Source organism: Chamaea fasciata, unplaced genomic scaffold, assembly GCF_029207755.1.
Source record: "Chamaea fasciata isolate MVZ Bird 193981 ecotype frontalis unplaced genomic scaffold, bChaFas1.0.hap1 SCAF_21, whole genome shotgun sequence".
NCBI classification, from domain to species: Eukaryota; Metazoa; Chordata; class Aves; order Passeriformes; family Sylviidae; genus Chamaea; species Chamaea fasciata.
In genome coordinates, this window is record NW_027094106.1 from 6,186,678 (window position 1) to 6,201,869 (window position 15,192).

Consider the following 15,192-nt stretch of genomic DNA (forward strand, 5'->3'; position numbering starts at 1 on the left):
GTATTAACGCAAATAGCCAGGGGATAAGTCAGTGCTACAGTCAGACAGGGTGAGTGGCTTCAGGTCATGGGCTTCACCTTGTCACTAGGTCATGATTTATGGTATTTTCAATGATTGTCATTATTGGATTGGAAAAGTAAACCACCACAGATTTAGCATCACCAAGCTAAGGCGTGGATAATGGAGGCGTGCAGCTTTGCTGTTGACACCTGTGTTCCCTCCTAAGGCCACACTTCATTTTTCACTATTGGACAGAAGTTCACACTGTACAGCCAAGCTCAATCTCATTCTCAACCTGTCACCGACAGGGTTTGGGGTTCCTTCTCAGAGATGACACTCAATTGGAGAAGAAAAAATTAATTGGCGGTGGCTATTAGCTCCTAACCTAGAGAAGAGTCAAGGAAATATTTAACCTGGGTTCTGCCCTTTGGCAGATGCCACCCTATAAAGCATTCATGGTTCCATACTCTCGTTAGGAAGCAACTAATGCTTTTATTATTCACCTTCAGAAGGAAAACTAATGATTAACTTATTATCACTTTATTTTGAGATAGTACTGCAAGAGTGCACATCACCTTACAAACACAGAGAGAAGATGACACAGGCCTGCCCCGAGGAGTTTACAATTCCACTTCGGCAAACGCTACAAAAAATTCTGTGGACAGGAAAAGGTAGACAGGAGAGGTAATGCTGGCAGGTTAAAGAGCGGGTTTTCTGAAAGAGGGGATTGTCTCCAGAATAAAAAGCAGGTGACACAGGGTCAGGCACAAGGAAGTGACAAACAGCAGCAGGATGACAACGTGGAGCACAGGACACCTGGTAAAAACAGATTGCACAGAGACAGGCTGGCAGCACATGGAGGAAAACAAGGACCTGTGGGCTTTATAATTAACATGGATCACTGCAGCTATGTAACACATCATTGTTTCAGCTATTCCAGAGAAGATAACATTGTGAATTATAAATCAGAAGTGGCCTTTTTTTTTTAAATTAAAAAACCCCCAAACCAGTCCATTCCCTTCAGGAATCCTACTGTAATACTATTTTCCATTATGAGCACTTTGCACTTCTAAACTGGGGTCTAGGGAATACCAAAAAGCTCTGCAGATGCAGAAAAAAAAAATCAAAGGGGGAAAAAAAAGTAGCAATACGTGTAGTTTAAAGATTTCATTCCTTTTACCCTACAGTATCTGCTTTAAATTTCGTAGCATAGTTTCCAAATTCCTCAGCCTGTCAAAAGGGAAATCTTCTACTTGAAAATATTTTAGTGATTTACGGACTTAGTTAAAATCTCATTATCCTGCAATTTTCCTTTGCAGACAGAGCATGAAGAGGCCAGGCTTTGCTGTGGGAGTTGAACATTTTCAGTTGCTGTAGCATCATTGCAGTTAAGTTGGTGTCTCAGCAAGATTTGCCCCCTTTTTTTCTTCCCAGACATCTGTGTCCAGTTTCATCTCAAGGATCCAGATATAGCTTTACTCAGTGACTGTCATAGTGTAAGTGTCCTATTAAGCAGAACAGCACAGATTTTCTCTGCTACTTCTGACATTGTGTCATTGCCTTAGTGCTATAAAGGCTGTGTCAACAGGGCTTAGGGTTTTGACAGATTAGTGAAAGCAAAAAGCTGTCACCCTCCCTTTCCCACTCTGTGAATTCCTTTTTTTTTTTTTTTTTTTTTTTTAATACAAATGCAGATTAAAATGCATGTGAGAGGCTGTAGAGCCTGGGAGCAGTGTCTACAGAAGGTGCAATCACTTTACAGAGCAACACCTTTGAGGTACTCACAGATCAGGTTTCTGCTTCCATACATTCAGTTGGGGTTGCTTCCATGGAGGTCTTTCCCATGGCCACCCTCCTTGCACTTCCCATATGGATCAGGGTAAGGAGGTACAAAGGACATAAAAAACCCCAAGTCCTACAAATTTAGGAACTATGAGAGCAGTAAACCAGATTGACCTATATTTGAGTTGTACAGATAAATGCATTATTGATGCTAACTGCTATGACTCTCTAGTCTTTGGTAGCCCATTTTTCCCACAAGGTGGCTCATGCACACAGGGAGTGCACCAGGAATTCTCTTGGTCCTGAAACACTCAGTTGGGAAGCAGCAATGCTGTTTTCCTCTCCAAATGTATATAACCCACAATCCTATTTCCCTAAGCATCAAACCTGCTGCTGCAGGAGTTGCAGCTTTGAAGCTGTTATGCTACAATCAGTAGTGTTTGCACATCTCACGTGCAGGTACAGGTTTTTGATAGATAAATTTGAGACTGCTCTTGAAATAAGTTTGGTTCACAGCTGTCAAAATAAATTTCACCCCATTAGATCAGACCAGTGTTTCACTTCAGCCCAGCGTGTTTTCTCCAGCTTTGACCAATTCAAGACAGAACATGAAGACAAGTATCTTTCCTTGGCATAGCTTTCTTATTTACAGCAACTTTAAATCTCCCTGAGTTAGTGGATGCATCAGACCATTGTTTAACCAGCCTCTTTGTTTTTTTAGAAAAATAGTACTTCTGTTCCCCACTACATTCTGCAGCAAAGAATTCCACAGTTTGACTTTGCACAGCCCCAGAACATGATCCCATTTGACTGTTGAACCCTGAACAGCTAAAACCTCCCTCTGTATCCACCAGGACACGAGCTCTACTCCTCACAGCTGACCAGCAGCTTCTGACCACCATGGCACATCAGCAGAGACATTAAGCACACACATTCATCAGTTTATCAGATGAAACTGGATTTGAACATACCCCTAATGAAGGGCAGGATCTGGGAACTACAGCAGGGAGGTAGATGGCAGAAATAAAAGTGTGTTCTTTGAAGTATGTGCAGCGAAATTAAAAGGCAGCAGCATCTCCACTAAGACTTCATTAAAATCTGCCACTCTCTATTCCACTGTTTTGCTGCGACATTTGTAACAGGCATTTAAGTGAAATAAGAGTGGAAGAAATCACATTCAACTCTGAAACTGAGGTGGAAGTAATGCTGGGCTAGCACACAAAACAGCTTCCAACTCTGCTTTAGGACACTGAGACTACAGATGGAGGCTCACGCACCTGATACTCAATCTGTCATTGTCACATCACAAGTAAGCTTGAGGAGGAACAGGACTCTTCTCAAAATATTTAAAAGTACTGTAAAAAATGCAGAAATCTGCAGAAAGCCCTCTGGCAGTCTAAGCAAGCTGTACCACTGCTGGTGTGTCTCTGAACATGTACTTGAGACAAGACAGGTGACGAGGAAAATTAATCAAAACTCTGCCTTAATTATTGCTCAAAGAAAATACGGGAAGGACACTAAATCATCACCAAAAGCCACAAAAGCTCCAGAAGAGCACAGTATTGACAGCAGGCAGCAAGGCCGCCTTGAAACAAACACATTTAATAAAGGCAACACATTTTAAAAAAAAATCAGAAATGTGTAAAATCCTCAAGCGGCGAGTCCTTGTGAAAGGAGTGACTGAGGAAGGACTCCAAGGTACCACGGGGTGCGCGGCAGCAGCAGCGACTGGAGATGGCGCTGCCGGCCCACGGAGCGCCGGCACCGCCACCAGCCGGGGACCCGCGGGGCTCCGGGCTCTTCAGGAAATCTGAATCCCTGCCCGGCCTGAGGGTCTGTCCCCTTCAAACCCCCAGCGAAGGAGTCAACACGCCCAGCTTCCAGGTAATTTCTCACAGGGAGGTCGCAGCACGGTGTTGTTTCTTGTACTTTTCCAAGCATAGACATAGACGAGTTGAATGTCTGAGGCCCCTGCCAGGCTTCCCAGTAAAACACCACCACTAGGTCTCCAGAATTGTTTTATTTCTGCCCCAACCTTCCCGTAGCCACCAGCTCAGCCCAGTGCAGCCCGTCCTCAGCCCTGCACAGCCCTGCTCCCAGCAGCTCCACTCAGTGCAGTGCTTAACACAGGGCTACAGAGCCTGAGCTACCGACCTCAGCAAGAAGGTTAAGGGCAGAAAAGTCTGCTTTAGACAAGGAAAACCTCTGTAAAAATAAGCAGGTTAAAAATTCCCTTTGTATTCCCACCCTGGTGTGAACAGGCCCGGGGCACCTTTACCCACATGTATTGCTCTGACAGTCAGCTTCACGGTACAATCAGTGTCACCAGGTGCTCTGTCCAGACAGAGCATCAACGTTGTAGAAGGCTCCTAGAACAGCCAAAGTGGCAGCATTTTGGTCAGTCACAGTAACCTGGTGTTCAGCAGCTTGATGACCATTATCATACAAAGGTAAATAAGCTATGGCTAAAGGAAAAATGCCATCACCACATCACCCTGCCAGTATGTCCACAGGATCCAGTTACCAGACACAAAGGAGTGTTCTGCACTCTTGGTTCTTTTCACCAGCAGGTCAGCTCACGTGAACACCAAGGTATCTGAAGCCCCAGCCCTCAGCTTCGAGAAGCTTCTCCACTTTACTGAACACACATTGCTGCTCCCCTCCCAGGGTCAGGTCAGGGGGGAAGAAGAGGCAAAAGGCAACAAGTCTCAAAGCACTTCATCGGTAAACAAGATCCAATTCTTATCTCAGAGGCTCCAGGACTGCAGACAGTTTAAAACATGTACAGGTGAGTTTGTGAACCGGGAAGAAGAGGAATTCCAGGCTTCTCAAGGCTTGGTCTAGGACCAGCAGTCCACTATAGGCTCTTCATTTCAGTGTGGAAGGCAGATCCATTGCTCACAGTCTGTGTCATTTGCAGTGATAAAAGGTTTGGGAGCTGTCAGTGCTAGCAGCCAACATTTAGCAATACACTGAAGCTGTGCTCATACACATAGGAATAAAAACCCTTTCCCTGCCTCAGGAACAGGGATATGTCTGGAGAGACAGTAAAACCACTGGGTCCAGCTACACACCAAGCAGAGAGACCGTTATGAAGCCTTGGGGAGGGAGGAGAGTGCAGCTTGCATCCGAGGCTATGTCAGCAAAGTTTGAGGGAAGAAGGGGAGAAAACAGACTTCAGTGTGTTACATTTGCAAACTCAAATTATGGTCTGTCTTCCCTCTTCCCCCATCCCTCTACTCCTTCTCTCCCCAGTTGCCTATGCAAACTCTCTGCTGATGGAGAGTGTGATCAGGGGTTAATTTAAGACACAATATCTGTGTGGCCTTTATAAAAAGGAAAAGTGTCCCGTGTTTTGGAGTAAGGAGTGGGAAGTCTCCTCCTGCCATATATCTGAGGAAATCTCAGTCTTTATGTCCAGCCCTCACTCCAGTGATGAGCAAAGACTGGCAGAGCCAGGGGAGAAAAGTCCTGGCTTACAACCACAGGTAGAACCCAGAGATGTGGTAGGAACTTGTACAGGGGAGGTTGTACATGAAGCACCAGTTTAAACAAAGGCTTCCTCAGTGGGAGTGCCATTGATTTTGAAGAAAAGTTTGGCATCTTCCATCTTCTGCTTTTTTTCTCTCTCTAGCCTGCGCCTGTAGCAGACCAGGTAGATCGGGAGGCAGAAACCCAGGAGGCTCATGACAAGCAAGCCAACATTCACCTGCAGGAGGAAAGCAAATCAAAATTAGGCTGGTTAGGGGAAGACAACAACCCAGTCACGCATGCAGCAGTGTCAGAGCCCAGCCCACATCACCCAGCTGTGGGCAAACCAGGAGACGCCCTGCTCCGTGAGCTGGCAACATCCTCCACTGTTTTTGTATTTACACTCCCGTGCCCAGAGCACCTTGTGTGTACAAGCTAAATGCTGCAAGAGTTTGTCGCTCTGGATTATGGCTGTGGGTGTCTTGTTCCACAAAACAGGCAAGGCTGTTTAAGCTGCAGGTGTTTCACACCAGGCTTGCTGACTGAAGAGCAACAGGCATGGGCACGTGTAGCCCAGAGACCAGAATTCTCCCCAAGACCACCCATGTCATCATTTTATTGAGCTGCCCAGACTCTCAGCAAGACACCACATTAGCCCTGCCCTCAACAGCCATTTGGCTTTTTAGACATTAGCATCAGCAATCCAAAACTTACTGGTAATTGGAGCTCATAGTTCTCAAGTGTTGTAGTGTTTTACCGGAATTCTGAGGTCTGCTCACACTCACTCATTTTAACCTGACAGATCCTGACTCACCACATAAACTGTTAGTGGGAAGCATTCCCTTCCTCCCTCTCCATACACCATGAGGGTTACTGGCTTTCCTGCCCAGGGAATCATTACTCACACAGGGAAAGGTCTCCTGGACAGCACCAAGGTAACAGCAGACTGAGTGACACATGAAATTACAGCTGTTTTTAACCTTGGTCCATGCACAGAAATCTTTTTCATTTTTCCCCCCAAGAAATGAACCAAAAATCATCTTAATCCCCAAGCTATCACATGAAAACTGAGAACTTGCCCAGAGGGGGTCTCCTTTCAAAGGTCCCGTCAGTGCCATGAAGAGAGGCTGCTGCAGAAGGGCAAAGAGGGCACTGATCAACGACTGCAGCCCTGTCAAGCTGCCAAACTGAGTCGAGGGGTATCTGTCAACAAAGAAAGCAACAGCATTGTTACGTGTCACCTTGACTGTTCACATCACCCAGGTCAGATGACATTCCCAGCCCGGTAACAACACAGACCAACGTGAGAGCACAGTCCCAGACAGACATAATGTGCACAACTCCCTCCTGTGCACTGGGTAACTGCCCCTTTTTATAGGGTATTTGCATATGCCCTGTGGTGTACACAGTGCTCTCGAGAACAGAATGGAACTGCAGCCAAGGCTGGAGCCTTCTTCTTCAGATTATTCTCATTCTGAGCTCTTAAACCTTCGCAATATCAAATCCAGCTTTTGTTTTGTTTTGTAGCTCTACTGTGGGCAGGTGGAAGTGCTTATACAGCTCCTGCTCCTTTTGCACAGGGAGCAGCATTGATATTTACAAGTTAAAAGCAGGGCCTCTTTATCCAGATGACAACATTTGTGGCTGAGCAATCATTTTCATCTGGTCATAACAATTTGCTCCCTTTGGAAGTGAGTGAAACCTGCACAACAGGTTAGTGTTTTCATTTTTAGAGGACATGTCTGATCCTATGTCAAACTAAACAACACTGTTGACTGGCAAGTGCTGGTATCAGATAATACTAATGGAAAAATAAATTTCAGCAATCACCTAACATCTTTCTATGACTGAGCAGTATTTAAAATGGGCCAGGTTAAACTAAACTTGGAAAGAAAGAAGCAAATCAAAACCTTCAAATATTCAAGAAAGTCATATTCTAAGCAGAAATACCTCAGCTCCAGGAAGTTCCAGAGTTGCAATGGTCAAACAGGATTAGTTTACAAGTAAGGTGATATGTACTGCAACATATATTTACCTTGCCCAAGACAAAAATATTTTGGTTTTGGCTGCTAGGGAACAAAAAGTTTACACATTTCTGAAGCAGATGTGTTTTCTAGTCTGGATTCCCCAGACACAGCAATCTAAACCTTTGACAGAAAGACTCTGTGGAGCTGTGGAGTCTCCATCCATGGAGACATTCAAAACACAGCCAGTTGCACTCCTGGACAACCTGCAATAGCTGACCTTGGTCTTGAGAACTCCCTTCCCACCTCAACAAATCTCCAGTTCCCTGAAAGAGAACAGCTCCTCTTTGTTCCTCTGTCCCTCAGCACCGAGGGACAGGTCTGTTTCCAAAGCCAAAAACATTGCTTAATGAGGAAGAGAATATTTAGATTCAGCTATTGATAACTTGCTAAGTTGGAAACAGGATGGGTGATCCGTCCTGGGAAAGGGAGGAGGCATCACTAATGGTATCTTGAGCAATGTTTTACCAATGTCAACTTCAGAGGACAGCAGCAGAGATGTTTTCAGCACGTTAATGTTTTACCTGGGCACATGCACATATCTGCTCATTACAAGACAAAAAAAGCCTTGAGTTTTTACTATATAACCTGAGTGTCAATAGTTTAATCTCATGTGAGGCCCACACATAGCTGTGCCTGGCTCTGTTGCTAAACAAGGAAAGTACTAGGATTTCAGTCCAGCTGTTGGCATGTCTAGAAGTGACTGAGGAAGCAAGTTGCATCATTTTTCCCCTCTGACCATGAAGACCTCATTCCTGATCTCCCTCTCCCCTGGACAGCCCATCAACCCAAACCAGTTTATCAGGCCAGCCACATTTTATAGGGAACCAGAGACTTACACAGCTGCGTAGAGGCCTCCCACAGCGGAGTGGATGAATCCTCTCACAATTGTGTGCAAAATGAACGACAGAATCTGAAAAAAGAAGCAGAAAAATGTCACATCCTTGACACCAACTCAGATGTGCCAGACCCAACGCCAGCCATTCCTAAAAGTTGTTCTTTTGAGGTAGGATTGGGAAACCCAGACCCAAAAACCTGAAATATCAGCACGAGGGAAGAAATCTGTACTTGTCTCCAGGCATCGCTTTTTCTTACTCTGCACACACACAAGACCTCTCTCATTTGTAGGTGGCACTGCTGCAAGGACGTGTCCCCAGCAACCCATGGCCAGGATCACAATGCTTTTCCATGGCCACCAATTCAGTTAATTTTCCGCAAGTTATTGCAGACAACATGCAAGTAAGAGCAAACTGCAGCTGTTTGCCTACATCATCAAGGCGTGCTTAAGTATAGCATAAAATCACTAAACTCCTCTGCCAAAAATAAGTGGTGCCACAGAATAAATATTTTAACAGGTTTATAATCCCACAGGTACCACTGGGCACAGCATTTGACGCAGGAATAACCTGCTGTACACATCACTGTGTTATGCTTCTTACAGTAAGTTTTTCCAACCTTCAGCAGCTTAAATCAAGCCCAGTTTAAATGCACAGGCACTGCTGAGAGGATCTTGGTGGGCAAGAATTTGTTGTCACACAGGCCAGTAAATTCTGAATCGACTGGCATTTTAACTACAGCTGCTTGTTCAGGTTTCCCCAAGAGATCTAAACTGCACAGTGTTATTTCTTTCAGCTCTAAAAGTGGGGCCTCCAAAGTAGGATGGAAGTTTCCCCAGCAATGCCAGTCCCAGCCCTCCTCCCACCACCAGCAGCTTCTCCTGGCCCTGTCCTGTCATTCTGCCAGCCCCCCACCCATTTCACCTACTCACCTGCAAGGGTAGGTTAGGAATAAGACAGGTGATCCCAAATCCAACCAGCAGGAAGTTGGTGAATACAAAGGCATTGGTGGCGTTGGTGATTTTCTGGATCTGGCGGTCACGCTTTTTCTTTTTCTTGTCACCTCTGGAAGGACAGCAAAATCTGTGTTACAAACACACTTCCACAGCTGCTGGAACTCACAGCAAGATTCTCCACACATCACACCAACTCTATCTACACCAGTCTGGCTACAGATCTGCCTATGGAGGTGCTGGGATCTCCACCAGTGGAAGCTGAGGAACATCTGGGTAATTATTTCAGTGCTGTTACTCTTCCTCTTAGGCTAGGAGGGAAGTCTGAGCCTCTCCTGCTACAACTTAAATTTGCTCTTCTTGACTGATCTTAGAGGACATGGAAGATAGTCTGCTCCTTTCCTCTGCAATTATCAAGTCTTCCTTCAGGCTTTCTTTTCTATACTGAAGAGCCAATATTCTTTCCAGTCCTTCATCCCACAACACACAAGGCAGAGCAGGGGGGGCCTGCCAGGTGGCTGCATGTCCCGTGTGGCGCACGCTACGCACTGCTCAGCGTTGTTCTCCTCATTCTCTTCTGGGCCATCATCACACTCTTTCATTTTCCAGTCCATGATGCACCCGATCACAGGCGCTGTAAGCAGGCACAGCAGCTGCAGGACCCCAAAAATGGAAGTGTAGAGAGCCACTGCAGGGGAAAAAAAAAAAAATTAAAAATAGTTTTCAGTCCAAGCGATAGAAAAAAATATGACAAAAACCTTCCCAATGATCACCTCTCTTATTAAAAGCCCGGTCATTCATCAACATTCCAAACAGAATGGACATACTGGGCACACTTCCTGCAGCCATTCTGATCCTGCACTGGAATTCTCTGGGCAGCAGCATGTAGGGCTCCAAAAATGGGGACACGGCACCCACTTAGTGCCAGTGAGGTTTATTCTGGGCAGGACTGGCAGGAAAAGCTTTTATAAGCTTTGTGTGCTGCACAGCCAGACCTGCTTTAGTCATCTCCTCTCCTGCCTTGCCGGGAGCTGCAGCTACAGCTTCTCCAGCTGGGATGCTCCAGTGAGGACAATCAGGCTGGGAAGGTGAGGACTAACCCAGTTTGTGTTGAATGGACAAGTTTGGAAGAAAAGAGACAGGAGGCTAACATCAAAAAATCACAGCATTTATGGAGCAATTGTTAGAAAGGTCAAAGTGATGAAAATTCCGTGCTAACGATGAAAGAAGTGTCTCCATGGCTTGCTAAGGGAAAGCTGATGCCAGCGGACTCAGAAGAAATTGTCTCCTCCTGTTACTGAGCAGTTCCCCTACCCTACAAGGCTTTTTTCCACTTCCTCTCGGCAGCCCACGTGATGACTGAGGCACCACGCAGAAGGGCTGGTGAGTCATGGTGTGCCACAGCTCCGAAATAAGGATGTAGTTCTGAAACTGCCCATCTCAGCACAGAGCACAAGTTAGAGCCCTGTAAGCAGAACAGCTCAAATTTTAATTTGTCCCTCCCGTTTTTAAGTCTAGCCAAAGCAGTTCAGCCAGGATTTCCACCAAAACCCACTTGGTAATAGAGTTTCCAACAAGCCTCTCTCCCCTAGGCAGTTGCAGCAAAGCCCAGCAGGGCTGCTCTGCTGTGCCCAAGCATGGCACCTGGTGATCTTTTCCTGGCTCCAGCTGCTGGCAAAGGAGCTGAGAGGAACTTCCAACCTCCAAACTCACATTCATGGCCCCGTTCCTCCCACAAAGGCAAGCCCTGAGGCGACCCCACATCCCCTCTCATTATAGCAACTGCTGCAGCCAAGAGAAACAGGTGGCATCACTCTCTATGAGCGCTGCAGGAGCTGATTTACTGGTGTCTGGTTATTTTTTAATAGAGGGTAAGAAGCAAGCCACGCTGTCATGTTTTGCCTCTTTATGCTACCCTGAACACTTAATCTTAGGCTCTAAACAGCAAGGGCAGAGGCCAGCTTGAATTAGGGAGTGAAATTTATGGGGTCAGCAAGAGAAGGGGAGGAAAGACAGTAGCTGCTACAAAACAGGGCCCCCTCAGCTTATCTGTCATCTTAAAAATCATTCTTTCCCAAGGAGAAAAAGCAGGAATACCTAGCAAATGAAGAACACATGGGCACAAGCCTTTACCTTCCCTGTTCTAGATGATTTTCCCTCAAAACTACCCTGAGCACGAACCTCACACAGCTGAGTTTTCCAGCCCTGATTCTCCCCAAGGTCTTTCAGTATTACCACATTTGAGAGCAAGGTGACAATTTATGAAAGATACAGACAAATTTCAGGTTCTAGGCATAACAGGTCTACTCTCCCCTGCCTTCCTGCAACACAACTACACAGCCATTTACAGAATGAACCCTTCAGCTTCTTCCTCATCTTTTGAGGGGGAGCAGCAGATAAGCAGCCACTGATTTGAATGCTCTCTCCACCTTTTGGTTTCCTGACAGGTCTAAGTCACCACAACCTGAACAGAAAGAACTGTCAAGGATGTTGTGCCTCACTGCAATCAAAAACTTCACTAGTTATCTATTTTCCTCACATCCTTCTCTCCTGTTCTGCTCCCGGGCATATTTAACTTTTCTTTGACCACAACACTTGCAGGGTTTGACTCAGCCCTCCTCTTCCTTCACTCAGCGCTCCCAAGGGGCAGCTGCAGGTGGAGGGAGCTCTCTGAGCAAATCCCACCAAAGAGAACAAACGCAGGAAGAACGAGGAATGCGAGGGAGCAGCATCCCATCCTCTCCTGATGCACACACAGATTACATTTCTAGAGAGCTGCACGTGCCTTGGAACTGCTCTTGCAGCAGAGCCTGACACTGCTGAGACCAGACAATAACACTGTTTTGCTGATGCCATGGAAACACCAAGACAGCGACTGCACTGCAATGAGCCCAGGCTACATTCAGGGGGAGGAAGGAAAAAAAAAATAGGAAGAAATCTTAAAGGTGGCACAGAAAAATTGCAGTATGCTCAAGGGGCACAATCCCTGTTTCTAGCAAGGAGCTTGACCTAAGCAGAATTGGCAGCTTCTGTAGTTAATATTAATTCTGAAATTCCAAGGAGGGGAGGAGTGGGAAAGAAATGAAAATTAAATTAGTACAGTAAGCCAGGGTAAAAATAACAATAATTTTGAATAAAGCAGTGTCAAGAGTTATAAAGTAAGCAGTGTTGGGAAAGGTAGGCAGTGTGAAGTTTGTCCTTTTTTGCTGTTTAATGTCTAAGCTGGTTCCTGAGCCAGGAGATAAAGAGCTAAATGCTGCAGGCTTGTCAGAGGCTCAAGAAACAAAGCAATTCAGGGAATGCCAGGGCACTTGGAGTTTCCTGAGTTTCCTTCCCTCCCCCAGAGCTCACTCCTGTTTTCAGAGGAGTGCCTCTTGATTTATCAGCTTCATGCAATCCAGATTTAACAAGTTTAAACTGGATCTTACTACAAAGGACAAAAACAAAACCAAAAAAAAAAAAAAAAAAAAAAAAAAAAGGCTAAGTCCTGTTTTGCAATCCTGGGTATTTTCAATAGTAAACTAATGTACTCTTTCCTGTCTGCTCCATGAACTTCATCAGAACTATAAATGCCGAGATTCCAGTACAGGGAGCACCCCTAGCACCCACCAAGCTGCACAAAAATTCAGCTCTGACTTCCCTTCTCCCACCCCCGGGTGCTGGGCTGAGGCACCGAGTCCAACCATTACTCATGAGAATCAGCTGCTCTGCATTCTCGGCTTGCTTGGGATAAGTTAAGCAAATACCTGATGAAATAGGTTTTCCAGTTAAAATAACAATTATCAGAGTCCACCCCCAGAGGTTACTTGCAACAGCTTACGTGGGGAAATAACGGGGTAGTATTTGACAGACAGGGGGCTAAAATTAACTTGACATTCAAGAGTCTACCTCGCTGCCCCTCTGTGCTGGGCCGGTTCCAGCCCTTCCCTGGACCCTCCCAGCAGCTGTCAGTGCACTTGGACACCATGGACTGCCCTGTACAGGGTATCTGCTGAGTAATCAGCTGCTCTGCCTTCACTGACCAAGTCTGGGTCAGCCCCCAGCCCCAGGGAAGCAGGTAAAGGCCTTCAGAGGTTCCCCTACCTTGATTTTCATCTCCAGACAGGAACTCAAGGATGGTGTTCATGGCTCCCATGTAGAAGATGAGCCTCAGCTGAGTGACACACATGGTGATAAGGCTGAGCAGCAGGATGGGACTGAAGACACTCTTCATGAAGGAGGGAGTAGCTGCAGAAGGAATAACACGCTCTGAAGAAGGCAGTACACCCTGGCAAACATTTACAATTTTGCCTCTGGCCTAGTAGGTCCTCTCCAGGCTACAGGTGCCAGTGGCAGCTCCAAGGAGCTCACCTGGTACCTGACAAACTCCCATAACCAACAGCAGCAGATGCCTGCAGTTTGGCCAGGGGCAAGGAAGCAGGAAAGGAGGCTCCCGATTCAGTGGATTAGGACAAAAAGAAGCCTCAAACCATTTGCTTTCACCATCAAGGCCAGGTTGGACAGGGCTTTGGGCAAAGTGCTCTGGTGAAAGGGGTGGAATGAAATGATCTTTAAGGTCCCTTCCAAGCCAACTCATTCTATGATGCCCCTGAGTAAAGAAGGCTTGGTCATGATGGCAAGAACCCACCTAAGAGCCAGCAGTGACCACCTGCCCTGTCCCTCTGCAGCCACACCAGCTCCCACGTGTTGTCCCCACCACTGGCCACACCATTTGTACTCAGAGAAGGACACAAGGACAGGATTCCTTATATAACTTGTGTTCCAGCCCTGGAGGCTGGCACGAGGCCCTGGCAGCACCTGGATCACATACTGCTCCCTTCCAAACAGATCTGGAGCAGTGCAGGGAGGCCAACAGGCCTGTGCCAGCACCCTGGGGCACCCACAGAACCACACCTGCACTGTCAGGCTGGCACTTCACTTCCAGGTCCACTGTAGACAGACAGAGTTTGTTGTTCTCCTGCAGAGCTGCCGGCTCCTTGGGGCCCTTCATGGAGCTCCCCACGCTGAGCCGGCGCCCCACGGTCGTCACTTGCTTGTAGAACTGCTTCCCAGTGATTTTGTGGTCAAATCCCAGCCAGCTGAACTTTATTTTCACCCTGTTGGGTAGCAAAGAGCATGAGAGCTGCAACACAGGAGGTGAGGAGTCAGAGGCAGCAGCGTTTGCAGGAGTCAGAAAGGCTGTTTGTGGATTTAAGGCACTGGTTTCCATTACAGACCCACAAATGGTTTCAATCCAGAGCACACTGAGATACTCTCCCTGGGCCAACTCGGCATAAATCAATATAAAAATACTTCTGACCAGGAACAGATCGTTTTTCCTTCCTAATTCCCACAGTTTGGGAAGTTCCACTTTTCACATGCTAGTGGCAGGCAGAACTCCTCAGCCTAAGAGGTGGCAGCAATAAACAACATGCAAGGGGTTCCCTGTCTGCTCCTCTAAATTCTTTGTGCCAGCTCTTCCTAGAGGATTAGGAATGGGATTAGCCCTGGAGACTTACGAGTAGTCCATGTCTTCTGGTCCTGGGAAAGGCTCCAGGGGCCAGTTGAAGAAGCAGTTGAGGAAAACGAGTCCTGCACAGCTTGCCCAGACAAGCAGAATAAGGATGAAGGAGACCCCAAAGTCATATATAACCTGGGAATCACAAGGGAATAGGGTTTTGGCTACAGGAGCAGAAAGATGCTTCAATATTCTTGCAAAGAGGTCTGAGAGGAACGGAGAAAGAACATCATGATCCACTTAAAATGGGTTAAACTCAAGTGGTAACAAAAAACAACTTTGTGACAAGGACTTGCTTGGAAAGCCAGCAGGCATTTCCCTGCACACCTGAGACTGCAATGAAACATCCCTGGTTCAGAACCAGGTGATCCATCCAGGCAGTCCAGGTGACCATCTCTTGTCCTTTCAGTGCCATTTGCCTGCAATAAATAATGTTCAAACCCAAGCACTGGTGATAATCACACAGATTAAAAATATACTTACATGTATTTTAAAATTTTATATATATATAAAACTTAGAGATTAACAATGCAACCTTTTCTAAAAAAAAAATCTTTAGTTTTTCACTTCTACAATTTTCTATCTGCTGCATTCTTGAGGTGGTCACTTGGGAAGTCTCTAATACAGAC

The 15,192-nt window shown here is 46.3% G+C and overlaps 1 protein-coding gene across 1 annotated transcript in view; it reads right to left on the reverse strand.

Moving 5' to 3' along the window:
* Nucleotides 1-524: 524 nt before the first annotated feature.
* SLC43A2 (solute carrier family 43 member 2) overlaps nt 525-15,192 on the reverse strand; it is a 31,487-nt gene continuing 16,819 nt past the window's right edge. The window contains exons 7-14 of the mRNA XM_066201708.1: nt 14,565-14,698; nt 13,960-14,162; nt 13,150-13,293; nt 9,616-9,754; nt 9,046-9,178; nt 8,117-8,190; nt 6,333-6,456; nt 525-5,491 (exon numbers count right to left, since the gene is read on the reverse strand). Coding sequence (XP_066057805.1) covers nt 5,330-5,491; nt 6,333-6,456; nt 8,117-8,190; nt 9,046-9,178; nt 9,616-9,754; nt 13,150-13,293; nt 13,960-14,162; nt 14,565-14,698 — 1,113 coding nt within the window. The 3' untranslated portion in view covers nt 525-5,329. The remainder of the gene's footprint in view (nt 5,492-6,332; nt 6,457-8,116; nt 8,191-9,045; nt 9,179-9,615; nt 9,755-13,149; nt 13,294-13,959; nt 14,163-14,564; nt 14,699-15,192) is intronic.